The sequence below is a fragment of the Pholcus phalangioides genome, unplaced genomic scaffold (assembly GCF_987345545.1).
Source record: "Pholcus phalangioides strain wild (caught in Gottingen) unplaced genomic scaffold, Ppha-v1.0 ptg000010l_1, whole genome shotgun sequence".
Lineage (NCBI taxonomy): Eukaryota > Metazoa > Arthropoda > Arachnida > Araneae > Pholcidae > Pholcus > Pholcus phalangioides.
This window is the reverse complement of record NW_028301603.1, coordinates 10,063,747-10,080,595: the sequence shown is the minus strand read 5'-3', so window position 1 is coordinate 10,080,595 and position 16,849 is coordinate 10,063,747. Positions and strand designations below refer to the sequence as shown.

General features: G+C 38.2%; 1 protein-coding gene across 1 annotated transcript in view; it reads left to right on the top strand.

The window, feature by feature from the left end:
* Positions 1–16,849, top strand: part of cn (Kynurenine 3-monooxygenase cn) — a 49,770-nt gene continuing 32,921 nt past the window's right edge. The window contains exons 1-2 of the mRNA XM_089237560.1: positions 1–143; positions 258–327. Of these exons, the coding sequence (XP_089093686.1) occupies positions 93–143; positions 258–327 (121 nt within the window). The 5' untranslated portion in view covers positions 1–92. The remainder of the gene's footprint in view (positions 144–257; positions 328–16,849) is intronic.

Below are 16,849 nucleotides of genomic sequence, written 5' to 3'. Positions count from 1 at the left end.
ACAGTGTTTTATTTACGTTTTAGTGGAGAAAGTATTTTTCTGGTGCAAAAATCGCGGTCAAGTTCGTGTTTTCATTTTCGTATCATAATCTAATGGATAAGCCGTCCAAAGATCTCGAAGTCGCCATTATCGGAGGAGGTTTAGTAAGTGTTTTCATATCGGAAAGTAATCTTCTTCTTCATTTGCATAAACAGCTGAATACGGATAGTTAATTGAGTTGTCGTTAATTGTAGCCGATATTTCTTTCCGTTTTGTAGGTAGGTTCATTATGCGCCTGTTATCTAGGAAATCGAGGGGTGTCGGTGACTCTGTACGAGTTACGAGAAGGTATGGTGCAACTAAATTATTGTTGATGGTGATATTTGTGCAAAAAAGTGCTCTTTACAACAATGGTTTGCAAAGGCAGTCTTTGAAATTATGATTTTGAAACGATGATTGTGAAACGCAATTTTTAAAAGGCACTTGGAGAAAATCTCTTTTGACGATAATGTCTCTATAATGCGCTTGGTAATAATGATTTTAAAATAGGCTTGGTAACAATGTCTTCAAAATGTGCTGGACAAAATGGGCCGTCAAAATTAACTCTTAACAACAATGCTTTGAAATACGCTTGACAAAAATGATTACAAAATGTTTTATTGGCAACAATATTTTTAAAATGCATTATTGGTAGCAATATTTTTAAAATGCATTATTGGTAGCAATATTTTTAAAATGCATTATTGGTAGCAATATTTTTCAAATGCATTATTGGTAGCAATGTTTTTAAAATGCGCTGGATAACAATGATTTAAAAATTTATTTTCAGCAACAATGCTTTTAAAAGGAATTATTGGTGCCATTTTCTTTTAAGAAAATATTGAAATGTTTTTGGCGTTTTAGAACGCTTCAGAAAAGAAACAGGGAATTTTTGAATAAATACATCGTTGCGAACAATTGCTTTTGTCACCAATGTTTCCTATAACGCTATAAGAAAACATTCTTCACAAAATTTAAAGAAAACATTCTTGACAATGATGGTTTCAGAAAAAAACATTCTTGACAATAATGGTTTCAGAAAAAACATTCTTGACAATAATGGTTTCAGAAAAAACATTCTTGACAATAATGGTTTCAGAAAAAACATTCTTGACAATAATGGTTTCAGAAAAATTATTCTTGACAATAATGGTTTCAGAAAAAACATTCTTGACAAAAAAGGGGAAAAAAACCATTCTTGACAGTAATGATTTCAGAGAAAACATTCTTGACAATGGTGCTTTTAGAAATAATGATGGTTTCAAAATGCAATTGTTGAGAACAATGCTTTCAAGAAGAAAGATTTCACAAAACGTTATCGATGACAATAGTTTTAAACTGCATTTGTGATTCACGAACAACGCTTTTGAGAACAATTTTCCAAAACGCTCGCGAAAACAATCACTTGAAAACGCTCTCAGAAGCAATACTAGTTTTGGAATGTCCTTGAAAGCAATCGCTTTCAGTCACAATGGTGTTTTAAAGCATTTGTTGCCAACACATATGCACACTTACAATAAGTTCATTGCATAACGAAGCTGAAATTCCCAACCGCTCCACCTGTGTGCCCCCTGCCCATTCCCTTCTCCCTACATCCTGGCCCCATCTCAGGGCCCCAAGATAGAATCCTTTACAGACCTCCAAGAAAGATTTTTCATAAGAGCCCTTTTCCCTTCTACAGTTAATTTATAGTTTGGAAAAGGAAAAACGAAGTGTTCCGAACTCCCGGGCTGGAGCCCTGTCAGCCCTATCCTTGTGTGGAAACCATGACCCTCCCTCTCCGACTTATCGCAACAATTCGTAAACTAAAAAAAATTCAACAAAACAAATTTTTTTTCGTCCTTTCACCTTGGATTTGGTGCTCCTCCAGAGCCAATGAAAAGAAGTTTTTCACACATTCACCTCAGATTTAGCGCCCCCTCTTGATCGGCGGTAATGGGTCGCATGGCCCAAGAGCCAACCCGTATTCTATCAAAAACGGCTATGCATATATTTTGGTTTCCTCACCTAGTTTTTTTTTTCAGAACAGTCAAATGAAAGCAAAAGAAAAATTCGACTTCTCACTTGGCCGGTCCCTGTGGCACCAAAAACACCATTGTACTAGATTTCTCGATGAAAACAAGCTCGTTATACATCACCTCTACAGGATAAGTGATGATGGGTCACCAACATAAGTACTGTTTTCAGGATTAAGTTACCTGGCGTTATTGAGAAAACGGTGAAATTACTCCCGACTAAAGCTGGTTAAAGAGCATCCTCATTTTTAGCTGGCTACTCTTTAACCAGCTTTGCTCCAGACCAAAAGCGAGAAAAATCTACTTCAAAAGCGGGACGTATGGTCATGAATATTTTGCTGTGTTGGCCAGGGTCACCTTTAGGGACGATATATGAGGTTTCGGTCGCGATTGTACAATTTTTTTTTCACAGTATTCAACCATTCGGCAGAAAATCCTCAAGATCATATTGGAAATAAAGATATCTTGAAATTCTCTTCCTTTTGACGCAATATTATGCTATTTCCACAGCAACAGTATTGAAATCTCAAAGATAGAGAAAAAAACAATAATATTGCAAACTAGAGTTCCCGTTAATGCTGGGTTTTGGTATAAAAATTATATAGTCAAATCAAATGTCGCAAAATTTCCATAAAGTCAGGCCAGGGTATTCTTAACGGTATCATAGGCTCCAGAGGCAGGGGCGCTTAAGCGAGGGTGCTAGGGGTGCGGTGCACCCGGGCGGCAGGTTGTAAGGGGGCGGCAGCGTAGACTTTACTTGAGACCCCATAATTTAACACATTAAAAATTCACATGACATCACGCTTTTGAGTCATACTGTACCTCGACACCGGAAACGTTGAGAAAATAGACAAGGCCTCTGACCGTAATACCAGAAACTAGAATGTAAGCTATCGGGACGGCTCGAGACAAAATCTGTACCCGTATGGGACTTATTTTTTGCGCCTCCTACCTATTGCTCCCTCCATAGCCCCTACCTCCTGCGTCAGCGCCCCTAGGCTGGAATCTTTCGTGGGGCCCATGCCAGATTTTCCATGGGGGGGGGGCCCTTCTACAGTTAATTTATAGAGTGAAAAAAGAAAAGTTACAAGGATTTAATCCCGGGCCTCAAGCTGGTGCCCTGTCAGCCCTTCCCTTGAAAGGTCATGCTCCTCCCTCACAATTTATCCAAACAATTCCTAACAAGCAACTTTTTTCGCCCTTTCATTTCGGATTTTGCGCCCCTCCAGAGCCGACAGTTTGATTTTTTTCGGCCAATGGAACTTTTTTTTACTCATTAACCCCGGATGAATCCTCTTGAGCGGTGCCCCGTGTTACCGCAATGGGTCGCATGGCCAAGCGCCGCTCCTGTACTCTATTACAAGGTGCATTTTGGTTCCCTCACCCACGCCCCCTTCAAAGAGACTGGGGCAATTCTCATAATTTTTGGCTTTTTCACGCTATAAATTAACTATAGAAGGAGCCGTGATAAATCTGACTGGAAGGGAGCCTGCAAAAGATCCCAGCCTAGGCCCCTGTTCTAGTATGGGGCCCATACCCTCACTCAGAATTTGTTCCACAATAGTCAAATGAAGGCAAAGGGAAAATTTGGCTTTTAACTTGCTCGGCCACTGGAATACCAGAAACGCCTTTGAAAAAATTTTCTTATTAAAAATTACCCCGTTAAATATCATCTTTACAGGATAAGTGACGATGGCTTACAAAAATAAGCGCTCTTTCAAGAATTAAGTTATCTGGCATTATTAAGAATGGGAAAATAATTCTAGAAATAAAAAAAAAAAACTACTTTAAAAGCGGGACGTCTGGTCACGCACATTTTGCACTGTAAACAATGATGTGAGGCTCTCTTCTGAACAAAAAAAAAAAAATCAGGTTTATCTCCAGGTGCCCTTCACTGAAGCCCAATCAGCCTCCTGGCAGGGTCAACATTAGTGGCGGCACATGAGGCTTTGCACCCGGGCGGCAGGTAAGCTCGAGCCGCCCCTGTCCAGAGGCTTACACCGTAGGCCACCTTCGTACCCTTCACATAACGATTAAAAAATTAAACATATTTTTGTAAAAATAATTAAAATATATCGAAAGAAATTACTTTTAATATATTACCAAACCAATACCTGGTAATTTAAAATGCTTTTTCTTGAAGTTTAGTAACTCTTAAAATTTCTCTGCTTTCAAGATTCCTTGTGCCCCTCGAAAGGTCGCTCCTGTGCACGCTTTTGATGGGCTACAGAATAAGGACATGAACTTAAGGTGCAGATCTGCGGGTAAACTCCTATATGGATCATGAGTAGATCAACTGTAGTTTGATCCACCGTATAAGTAAAAGAGAAATACTACCAGATCTAAATTGCAACCGAACTCGAAAAATATATCAGAGAGAAAAGGTACCCGATAATGGTGATTAACCACAAATAAGGGGTACGGTAGAGCGTCAATAATTCGAGTCCCGAAACTCCGAGGTTCCTGATAATCTGAGGTATGCCGGGAATTTTTCGAAATTCCTTCTCAAAAAACTCTTTCTGTTTTTTTTTGTTTTTTTTGCCAAGAACGTGTTTTGTTTCATATCTCCAAGGAATGTCAGTAGTTTTAGTTTGAAGAGGACTCACACCCTATCTCTGCCCATAACTAAAGGAGGTCTTAATCCCTATGCCGGGGTCTTCGGTGGGACCTCGGGCTAGAATTCCCCAAAGGTCCCTCTATAGCAGTGGTTCTCAACCTTATTTTGTCCATGGCCCTCCTCTTGCGAACATGAATAATTTTCTACCCCCCCCCCGTTTTTCCATTAGCAGATAGTTATTCAAAAATTGTCTAAAATATATAAATATGTTTGAATTTAATTTGATTAATTTTTAATTTATGAAAATAACGAAAGAGCAAAATAAACGTAATAGAATACAGTAAAAAAATTAGAATAAATTATTTTCAATCGATGTAAATTCTGTGCTTGAAGACGACACAATGTCATTAAGTTACTGTAAATACAAATACAACGCCACAACACGCAAAATGCCCAACGAGGTGACTGAGAAAAAGATGCCCATAAAAATATGGATGTCATATATTTCAAAAATACAGCAACCCTATTAAAAATGCAATTGACAAAAATTATAATCAATATATACACATGATAGAATACTATACAATGCCCATAAAGAATATTATGGTTGTCTTAATCTAAGTATGGATAGAGCTTCTCGATTTACCCCAACATGTTTATAGTATTTCTTTTTAAACGTGTCAATTGTGTTACAATTTACTACCTCCGGGGGTAAGCTATTCCATTTATTAACAACCCTATTAGAGAAAAATTCCCTGCGACACCATAACCTTGCATTGTCCCTCACCAATCGATACTGGTGTCCCCTTGTAAAAGCAGTTGATTGGCGGTGTACTAAAAGTTCATGGTCCATCCTATCCATCCCATTGAAAATTTTGAATACATCGATCATATCTCCTCGACACCTGTGTTCATCCAATGTAAACATATTCAAAAAATGAAGTCTCTCTTCATAACTCAAGCCCCGTGTGCCAATAAGGACACGCGTAGCTCTTCTCTGCACCCCTTCAACCAAGTCTATGTCCCTCTGTAGGTATAGTCCCCAAAACCTTACAGCATACTCCAGTCCATGACGAAGTAAGCCTCGAAAAAGCGGAAGAATGAATTTAGGAGAACGTGAAGAGACCTTTTTGAAAATGAAACCGAGCATTCTATTCTATTTTTTCACCACCGCTGAACAATGTTCAGAAAACGTAATCCGCTCGTCAATGAGAATTAATTCTGGAAATCAAGGTAAACAACATCTACATTTTTGCTCTTACCCAAAGCCTTAGTCACGTGATCATAGAAGCAAAGGAGGTTAGTTACACATGACTTCCCCTTCCTGAACCCATGCTGATTACCTGACAATACATTATTCTCGTCTATCCACTTCACAAAATGCCTTTTGATGATAATTTCCAAAATTTTCGAGATGGAGCTCGTCAAACTCACTGGACGATAATTGGACACCGCTTCTCTACTATCCTTCTTAAATATCGGAACAACATTAGCAAGTTTCCAATCCCTTGGAACGATACCCTCAGCAACACTCCTATATATCTGTGCGACTGGCCCCAACAATTCGTTAGCACATTCCCTGAGGGCCCTGGGATTGATATCATCTGATACTGGTGCTTTTCTTGCACATATATTTCTTAGAAGGTTTAGGACCTCCACATGTTCTACTTGAATATCGTTGAGGGTTTTATTACCCCATGCAACACCCGTATATCGAATATCATTATCTCCATTAAAAACCAACGCGAAAAAGTCATTGAAAGCACTACACATGCCTACATTGCTCGCTAACCTAGACCCTCCTATCGAGAGGGGGCCCACCGTCCCCTTACATCCATTACTGACGCATCGAAAAAATGATTTTAAGTCAAAGATAATGTTATCTGCCAACCTAGATTCAACTTCCTTTTTACTATCCCTTATCACTCTCTTCAACACTCTTCTTTTATCAGTAAACAATGATAGGTCACGTCGTCCACTTTTATACTCTCTGAATGCTCTTTTCTTTTCAAGATAAAGGTTACGCACGTTATCCGTGAACCATAGAGGGTGCGATGTACAAATACGCTTTTTTCGAACAAAGGGTATGACGTCGTGCACAACAGAGGACAGCTTCGTACTAAATTCTTCCCATTGACTTACCACCCCTACTGATTCCAACTGGTCTTTGAAAACTTCCGCTAACCTTCCTCTCAAAACATCAAAGTTACTTCTTCGAAAACAACAGAGATATCGATATTGTTATCGACCTTACCCGAGGAAAAGTTACAGTGAAATCTGACGATATGATGATTACTGGAAGAAAACTCTTCATCTACCGAAACATGTTCAACAAGATCCTCAGAACTAGTAAGAACTAAATCCAAAATAGCAGTACCCCTAGTGGCTTCTGATACATGCTGATACAAAACATTTTCGAACACCAACTTAAGAACGTCTCTTTCATACTGATCTCTAAATGAAAGGTTCACCTAATCAATACCTGGGTAATTGAAATCCCCTAGTATGAGAACCCTCTTACGCTTACACATGTAGGAAATTTCATCATGGATGAAATTTGTATTATTTCAAATTAGTTTATTTTTGTGTAAATGATTATGATTTCGTTGAGAAAATGTCAGTGTTGTAGCTTCGAAAATACGCATTCTTGTAGTGATAAAAATCGCAAAAAGTGGTAGCAAGCAGTTTTATTAATTTTATTCTCTTCGTGCGGATAAAAGTAGTTAAGAGTAGCCACACAAATTAATCACAATTGAAAAGTTCAACCTTTCACATCGTTTTCAATAATGTATCAAGGATATAGGTTCATGTTGTAGCCCTACTATAAACTTGAAAAAATGAACTAAAATACGTGTTAAAAATTTTTAAATATTTGTTTGAAACATTCATACCAGAGAAATCATGTGCGCAGTCACAGGGCCGGATTAACCATTAAGCAAAATAAGCACAAGCATAATGCTTAGGGCATCAGTACTAAAGGGGCACCACCAAAAAGATATCATATGGTATTTTTTTTAATGCGCGATTTTTTTTTCAACATCGATCATCCGGTAGATTCTAAGTTTCGAGTTTTCCTAGGATCAGGTTTCCTGTGCCAAGTGCAACGTGATTCACCCAGCGCGACACGCCGTCCACTCACCAGTAAGAAAAGCAGCATGACTGTTTTCCTACAGAGCGCAATACGCCTGACGACAGCGCTTTACGTCCGGCGTGATTGGCCGACTGCTTCTGGAAAAGTCAAATGCGTCGTGCGCCGCGGTTTTGCCGATATTCTCTTCACTCTTCTGTGTTTTCTTTCCCTTCCCTTCAAACCGGAGCATGCAGACTACAGAGTAGCTGATGCCAAAGCCATATACTTTATATAGCCGCCCTGATCTGATGCGTCTCGCTAGGAAAACGCAAACGCGTGGCGTGATTATGTAACACGTTTCTGTCGGCGCGAAATAGACTAATTCGGTTCACGCTGCGCAACAAACCTATTCCTAGGAAAACCCGGCTTGAAATTTTAAGAACACTTGATTGTAATAGTTGAAGATCATTATCACAAGGATGGCACAAAAGATGAGAAACTAATAAAACGAGTTTTTTGATTAGCTTTTCACAATTTTCATAAAGTGCGCCCAGGGCTGTCTCTTAACATTATCACACGCCCGCATACAAAGCGATTTTTCTGAGAGAGGCACTACTACCTAGCTAAAAATTCCTACCTACCTATTTGCACATTTACTCTTGAAAATCGGAACCAGATCTAATTGCCACTTGGTTGCCAGAAGTGCTCAGGTGGGCCCATGCGGTAAACCAAGTTCTACACAATGAGGGCATGATTTTTGTGGGTCATTAGTGGATCAACTGTGTAGTTTGATCTATAGAAGTAAAAAAAATGCTACCAGGTGTAAATTACGAACTTGAGAATGTATCTAAAAATAAAAAATACCCAATATATATAACGGTGAATTGTCAGAAATAATATACTTACTCGCAGGGCCACAACTGGATACTTAGTTAGCCGGGGCAACCACTCATTTAGGCACCCCCCCCCCTCCGTAATGCTGAAGGATAGGTTGAATGGTTAAATCTGCGCCCCCTTTTGAATACGCCGGGGGCACCAGATTCGTCTGCTCCCCCCCAACTACTTGCGGCCCTGCCTATTGGTAATATTATGGCCATTCTAAGATTCAAAGGTTTCTCCTTGAAGTGTTGTTACAGTCTTTATCTCATCAACCGTTCGTCGTAGTGGTATCCCTGTACGAGTTTTGAGGATGAAAATACAGTGTACACAAAATAAAAAATGAAATTTTTATACGATCCTTCCCCTCCTTCCGTCCTCTAACTTCCAATTAGACAGTGTTGTTTCTGTTTCTCTTCTGAACCCAACAAACAAATTACATGTTTTTAACTGCATTATTCCCTGAGATATTAAAATTCAAAAATCGGAGACCAGTCCACGCTTAGGAGAATTTCACGGCCCAATGCAAAAAAAAAAAAAAAAATTTGCGGCCCTCTCTAAAATTTTTTTATGTAGTTGCTCCCCGACTTACAAACTTTTCGAGTTACGAACATAAATCTTGAAATTTTGTTTTCATGAAAAGAACGAATTCTATCACACTCATTTTTTTTTCATTATTTCAGGAACGCGTCGATAGTCTGGATCGTAATCAAACACGATCCATTGAGAGAGAAGGGCATTTAAATTAATTTTACAAAATTCATAGATTATTAATAATAATTTGCACGTGGTCCACCTGCTGACACTTCACTGTGGCTCGAACCATATTGAACAGACATAAATTTTTTTCATGCTTTTAAAGCGCTCCATCATCTCTTTATCAAATATACGTTGCAATTCGATAACTTTGATAATTTTTCGCATTTTTTTATTGCTGTTTTTGTTTAATTAATGTAAATTAATAGAAGTAAAGGAATCAATTACTGGAATTCCATGACCCCTACAAGAGTAGGGCTGACAGGCAGGATCGTCGTAATAGCATCATAGGCCCCGAGCCAAGGGATTTTTTGGAGGCCCTACCTGAAAAATTCAACTACGTCTCGTTTTTCTGAGGCACCTCTTCTCTTGAGGCTCTTCGGGCACGGCCCGGGGTGGGGAAAGCATGCGTTAAGACGGCACTGCCTAAGGTTCGCACCAGGCGTCCTCCTTTTTCAGTTTTGAATCTGGTAACCCTATCTGAAGACCACATAATCCGTGTTTTCACTTATTTGTTCGATATTGTCCGAATGTTTTTGCGGAAAGAAATAATTATTTTTTCCACATAAAAAATCGATTATTGAAAATGTACGAATTTTGTTACCGAAATTTTCGTCTCATAAAAAAATTTCATGCCAAAAAATGACAAAGAACTCTTCCTATCCCTCTTTCATCATCTCATGAGTTTCCTGAAATTTCGAGATTAAATGGCAGCACCAACAGTATATAAATCAAGCCTCCGGAGAGAGTAGGACGGCAGCGGTCTCCGCCTTGGCAGTGCTGAGAACTGTGTCCCCCAACACGACCCCCCCCCGGTTATTTTCTTATGGCATAAATATGAGTTTAAAACAATAAATGAAAAAATAATTTCAGCTTGGACGAGATAATTCCAAAATTAATGAAAGTTATAATTTCAGCATTAAAGAAAGATAATTTCAGCATTAATGGAAGAAAATATTCTATAATTAATGGAAGAGATAATTACAGCATTGATAAAAGTGATAATTCCAAAATTAGTGAAAGAATTAATGAAAGAGATAATAATAAAATTAATGAAAGATAATTCCAGAATGAAGGAAAGAGATAATTCCAGAATTAATGAATTTATGAGATATAATTTGAGAATCAATGACAGAAATAATTCCAGCATTAATAAAAGAAATAATTTTAGAATTAATGAAATAAACAAATCCAGAATTGATGAAAGCAATTATTCCAGAAGTAATGAAAGAAATAAAATAATTAATAAAGGAAGTAATTCCAGAATTAATGAAAGAATATTCAAAAAATAATGAAGGAAAATTCAAGAAATTATGAAAAAAATTATTCCGGTATTAGATAAAAATATTTAATATTATCTATTTAATTTAATTTATCTATTTAATATTATATATTTAATCTCTCTTTAGATGAGTTCTTCTCTCTATCCCTTTTTTAAATGTTTAAAACCCAATATTTAGAGACCGAACTGTACATTTCTATGGAAAAATTGCCAGGCGGGAAGTTTGTTTTCATCGAGTGCCGTAATTTCCTTGCATTTGATGTCGCTGCAGTCGATGGTGTTACGCGGTGGATGCTCCCGCCAGTAATATAATCTCTGTCGTCTGCTTCTCTCCAGGTTACTTGTTTTGGGCGTCTCCTTGTGTCCTAAAATAATTACTGAACTGGTAGTTCAAACTTCCAGTTCTGTTTGTGAGCTTTAGCTTGTAGGGAACCGACTTCTTCTCTGTCGTCTGCTCATTAAGAGGCTCTTTGTTTTGGACGTCTCCTTATGCTCAAATAAAATAACCGAACTTATAGTTTAAATTTCCAGTTCAGTTCACGAGCTTTGTTTATAAGGAGCTCAGCGGAATAAAGAATATAGTTTTTTTCACTTTGAACTTCATCATCACCACAAGAGTCACTTTTAAATTTGACATTAGATGGCAGCACATTACTATAAAGTGCAGTGTGAAAAATTTCACTTTTTACGATCTTACCTGTCGTCGGACGTGGAGGTCCTATGTTTTGGATGTCTCCTTGGGTCTTGAAAAAATTACTGAACTGGAATTTTGATCTTTCAGGTCAGTTTATAAGCTTTTTTTTATAAGGAGCAAAGCTGAATGAAGAATTTAGTTTTTTATACCTGAGCTTCGTCATCACCACATAAGGCACTTCTGATTTTAAAAGTAGGTAGCAGCACCAACAATATTTTTAAAAATAAATTTCTTAAAGTATTCTAGAGTATTAAATTAATTTTAATTCCCTTTTAAAATTGTTAGTACCATTGTGAATTCGCGGCAAATGCTACAAGGCAAAAAAAAAAAAAACAAAAAAAAACTGCTATTGGCGGACGGCGTAACAGTTCGAGTCACCCGGTATATACGGATTTTGTCATTGAGTAACGCAGTGACAAAACTGTTCATGTGAACATAATAATGATTCATTATCAGGATTTCAAATCCATCGGAAAATATAAATAAGGGGCCATTCAAGTATTACGTAAGCAGATTTTCAGCCATTTTTGACCCCCCCCCCCGTCAGCAGCTTAGAATATTTCATATCTTCAAAAAGGGGTGGTTGATGACGTAAGCCACCTTCAACCCCCCCCCCCCCTCCCTGTCATCAAAAGTCAGCAAATCCGAAACCCCCTCTTATCAGTTTGTTGACTTTAATTTCGATAGGGTGAAAATCTGATATTTCGTTGGATGACAAGCTACCTTCAAGCCAGGGGTTATACAGTTATTAAAATAAAAATGTTAAGTTTTTATGTGGACACCCTGTGCCCCAAAACCCAATTGGAAAGTTGTTTCCCGGTCTCCAACAAAAAAATTCATCGTTTCTAAGTGCAATATTCACTGAGATATTCGAAGAAAGTTGGAAAAAAAAATTATTAAATGCGAGGAAACAATTTTACCCGCATTTAATGCTGGTTTTTTTCCCCCAAATTTCCTCAATTTTTCGAATTCGCATGTGTCGGTGAATATTGCATTTAGAAACGTGAAATTATTTTAGTTGGCATCGGGATAGACGGAGCAACAACGTCTTAATTGGGTTCTTTAGCACACGGGGATGGTATGAAAAGTTTCATTTTTATTTTATAACTAGCTACAATACCCGGCGCTGCTCGGGTTTTCTTCAATGAGGCTTTTTGGATCGTGCGATATCTCCCTCTTTCTTTGAGGGACATGCAAACCGTGTCTAAGTTAACCAATAAGACGACTGACTTCCTACGCGAATCATGAAATAAACAAATCTAGATTTAAAGCAACGTAGAAATGAATAGTCCCCCCCCTTTTTTTAATGGGTGTTAGGTATTTCGATTCCCTCCCCCTGAACGTCACGTTATCCAACTGCCAGTTTCAGCTTCCAAAAATGCTTAATTCAAGCTGTGGAATTTTTTCGATGCACTTTACGGGGCCCATAACTAATTTTAAAAACATATACACGTAAAAAAATACAGTCGACTCTCGTTTTAACGAATACCGTTATAACGGAAAAAATATCGTTTTAACGAATACTTTTCTAATCCTCCCGGATAAGTTTACATAGGAACAATATAAAAATCTGAAATTCAACGAAATTTCTTTATTATTCCGGTCTCTTGGAGTTCATGTTAATGGGGTTGACTGTATTCCCACCAAAAAATCTGATATTTTTGCAATTTTTGATGTGAAAGCATCCTTTTTATAATGATTATGTCATTTTACTTTTATAAATTTAAGAAGGAAACAAAAGAAAGAAAGGGTGGGGAGAAAAAAAGTTTTTAAGGGCCAAGGGGGCTCGGTTGTGCGTAAATGCCTTGAAATTCCACTTGTGCGCAAGGGGATTCGGGCCTCACTCTCAGTTTTATGACAAAATTTCACATTTATGACACGTTTGACTACGGTCACGATTAACCGCTATACATATATAGCTCTTTCAATATTAAAATATTTCATTTATATGAAGCACAATTTCAGTTATTTGGCATTTTCATTTTGACTCGAACTCCAAATCTTTGGCATTTAGACATTTCCAACTATCAAATCCACAAGGTTTTTGCCGATTGTGAGAAATGCGTCGCTGAATTGGTTTTGCATGTGTATTATCAACACTAAAAACCACAAATTTTAGGTTGACAGATACCAAGATACGCATTGAGCCGGTTATGGGACATTTCAAAATGAGCACTTGCGTGAGAATTTATTACACGTTTCTGAAAAATCAGCAGATGCCCTGACTCTCAAATAAACGGATTTAAATTGCTTTAAATGTGGTCATACTCCATTTTAGAATTTTCTTGTCTAATGTCCACAACATTGTTCTTGCAGTAAAGGAAAATTGCATTGAAATTATTTAGGATGTTGCAGGCCAGCAGCAGGCTTACGTAGTAGGGCAGTTAATAGGAAGCATTACAGTATAGATTTAAAAAAACTTCAAAGATGTGGTGTCAATCTTAGTCCTACTAAGTCCCAATACATTATCTGCTTGGATTGCATATAGAAACCAATCAGCAAATCAGATGACGTTAAGATCGTCTTAAATATGTTTAAAATCACGTTTTTCCTGTTAAATTGAAAGGAATGGCATATGAACACTTGCGATTTTGAAACAACAGCAAATTTATGCAATTACAGTTTCTTAAGTTATACAGCAATGCAGTTTTAAAAAATTTAATTTCGTGGGTATTTTTCCTCATGTACGATTTGGTTTCTTGGATGGAGTTCGTTATAACTGAATTCGACTTTATTTCTTTTCAGTGGAGGCAATGGGTGTTGGCACACCCCTCCCCAAAAATTCATTAAAAAAATACCCCAGAGCAATCGTTCTTTATTCAATTTTTATAAATATATTCCCCATCAGACCACTCAGGTTTAGAGGTGTCGCGAGTTCGATACCCGGTTCGTCCTTGTCAGAAAACTTTCCTGACATAGGGGGTACAACAAAAAATGGCGACTTGACCGCAGCGAAAAATTGCTGAGTCCCCCATCGAGGGGTTGGCGCACCAACCTCTCGATGAGTATAAGAAACAAGCCTGCCGTTCGGAATCGGCCATAAATTGTAGATCCCGGTCTAATTAGCCCTCGCGTGCAGAAAATGACCGTGATGCGACAAAAATGATCAATGATCAGACCACTCAGTGCCGGTTGAAGATAGCTTTGTGATAAACTAGATGGTTATCCGTCTGTAATTGCATGAAAACGATGGGGTTTTTTTAAAAGCTTTCACTTTTCACCCATTTACTTCTTGGATTGCATTTACTACCAGCACTCAAAAAAATGTCAATGACTGGTCAACAAATCTTTGTCTGCTTCCTTTATGGCAGCCCTCTTTGAATGAAAAGTCTTCGAACACACACAACTTTCCGTCTTTACAGTTACTCCATTTTGCTTTAAACCTCTCTATAGTTTGTGTCAGGGCCTACTGTCACCCCCAAGTCGTAAACCCACCGAGATTACATGCAACGCTTTTTTTATTTCCTTCTTCATGTTAATGTTACTTGAATGGGGAAAAATTGCGAAAAATATATTCTATGCATTTTTTGTTTGAAATTAAAATTTTTTTAGTCAGAGTGACTAAAAAAATTTAATTCCACAAACTTCTTCGTGGCCTCCGTATCAGTAGCCGTGGCTCCCCTTTTGCCAGATTTTCATCCGTGGCCCCCCTGGAATATCCTAGGGCCCCCGGTTGAGAACCACTGCTCTATAGCACATTTGTAATGTAAAAAAAAAACTAATATTTTCATATCGGGTTCCTAGCGCAAGAGCCCCTGTTACAAAGAGGACATGGATCTTGCAGCCCCTAATCTAATGAATTCAGCCCGTGAATCAAGAATTAAAAAGCTAAAAGTAATAAGTGCGAATACGTAGTTCCGAAGAAAACAAATTACAACGATTTCATGAGATAAGGGGATAAATTCCGACCAACCCGGTAGCGCTGGTATGGACCTTGCGTTTTCTCTCTCTTCATTTTTTAATACACAATATGTATGATATATTTGCCATAAAATAAATACATGGAGGTCCCCCCACTCCCGAAAGTTGTTTTCCATTGTTTCTCGGAGATTCCGAGTTTACAGTAATCCGAAGTAGTCCCGGTTTCGTTCACCTCGGATTATCGGGAACTACTGCACTTGTGGATAATATTGTGGCCATGTTGAGGTTGGGTGGGTTTCCCCTGAAGCCGGTTTCGGGAAATTCTAAAAATCAGTAAATGGGAGAAAATATCTTCGAATAATTTTAAAAGACTAAACAAAAAAATCAAAAATCTGTGTTTTTTGGAAAATATGAAAGGAAACATTCTAAAATGTACATTTTGGCAAATTCAAAAATAGTGATAATAAAATTGCTTTTCGTTTCTTTAGCTTGCTTGATTCTAACAAATAAGATGTAAAATTTGTTAGAATTCCTAATTAAAAGAAAAATACTCTCTCGCTCAAGCAAAATTTCAGTGAAAAATCTACAGAAATGTCACTTTGTAATTTTGAAGCCAGAATTACATCAAACATTGAAACTAAAGCGTGCAGAACAATAGAGAGGGCACGATGCACTAAAAGTAGAAGCAGATGGTGTTACGTAGCATTGCTTTTGAAGATGTCGCCAAAGACTTTGCAAAACTGGAAAAAGCAGAAGGAGGGGAACCTTTGCGTAAACCATAGTTTTTCAAACTTTTTGTTCCAACGCCCCCTTCATCACACACACACACACAGAAAATTTTTTCTCTCATCGCCCCCAACTCAAATGAACCCATAGGATCCTATGCTAGATCCGTAGCTTCTATCGACCCCTGGACCATTCCATCGCCCACCAGGGGGCAATATTGCCCACTTCGGGAAACACTGGCATAAACAAATGAAATGTGTGATTGGAAATCATATTCTACCTACTTCTGAAATATACAGTTTCGTTTAACGTTTCTTATGGTTTTTTTCCCCCAATTGATAGATTCAATAAAAAGATAGATGGGGAATGTGTGCGGTGTGTAAGTTAACCTGGGGAGAATTGGCAATATCCCATATTGTCAATTCTGACCAAAAAAAAAAGCTAAACGTGAAGAAAGCGTGAAAGTAAAAATTATTAGCTTTTAAACATGAAAAATCGCTGAATTGTACGGCTGCCATTGGCTATGAAATGGAGGGGGGGGGGGGGGGACAACAAAATTACTTAAGTGCTTATGGCCTTCAAGTGACTGAATCCGGCCCTAATTGTCCCATGTATGAAAAGGGACAGACAAATTTTCCCATATTATTAGGCTCTTGGGAGGGGCGACCGTTCTTATCGCCCCCCATCCTCTGGATCCGTGCCTGATCGAAGTCAGGCATCTTCAGCTGCGAATGAAGCCGATGCAGACATATTCAGCTGCGAATGAGCAGAGGCAGATATTTTAAGCTGCTAATGAAGCCAAGGCACGAGTCTTCAGCTGCGAATGAGCCGAAGCAGGTATCTTCAGCTGCGAATGAGCCGAAGCAGGTATCTTCAGCTGCGAATGAAGTCAAGGCAGACATATTCAGATGCGAATGAGCTGAAGCAGGCACCTTCAACTGCGAATGGGGCGGATCGAGGACGATGTGTTGGAGAAGTGACTTGGTGTGTTGAT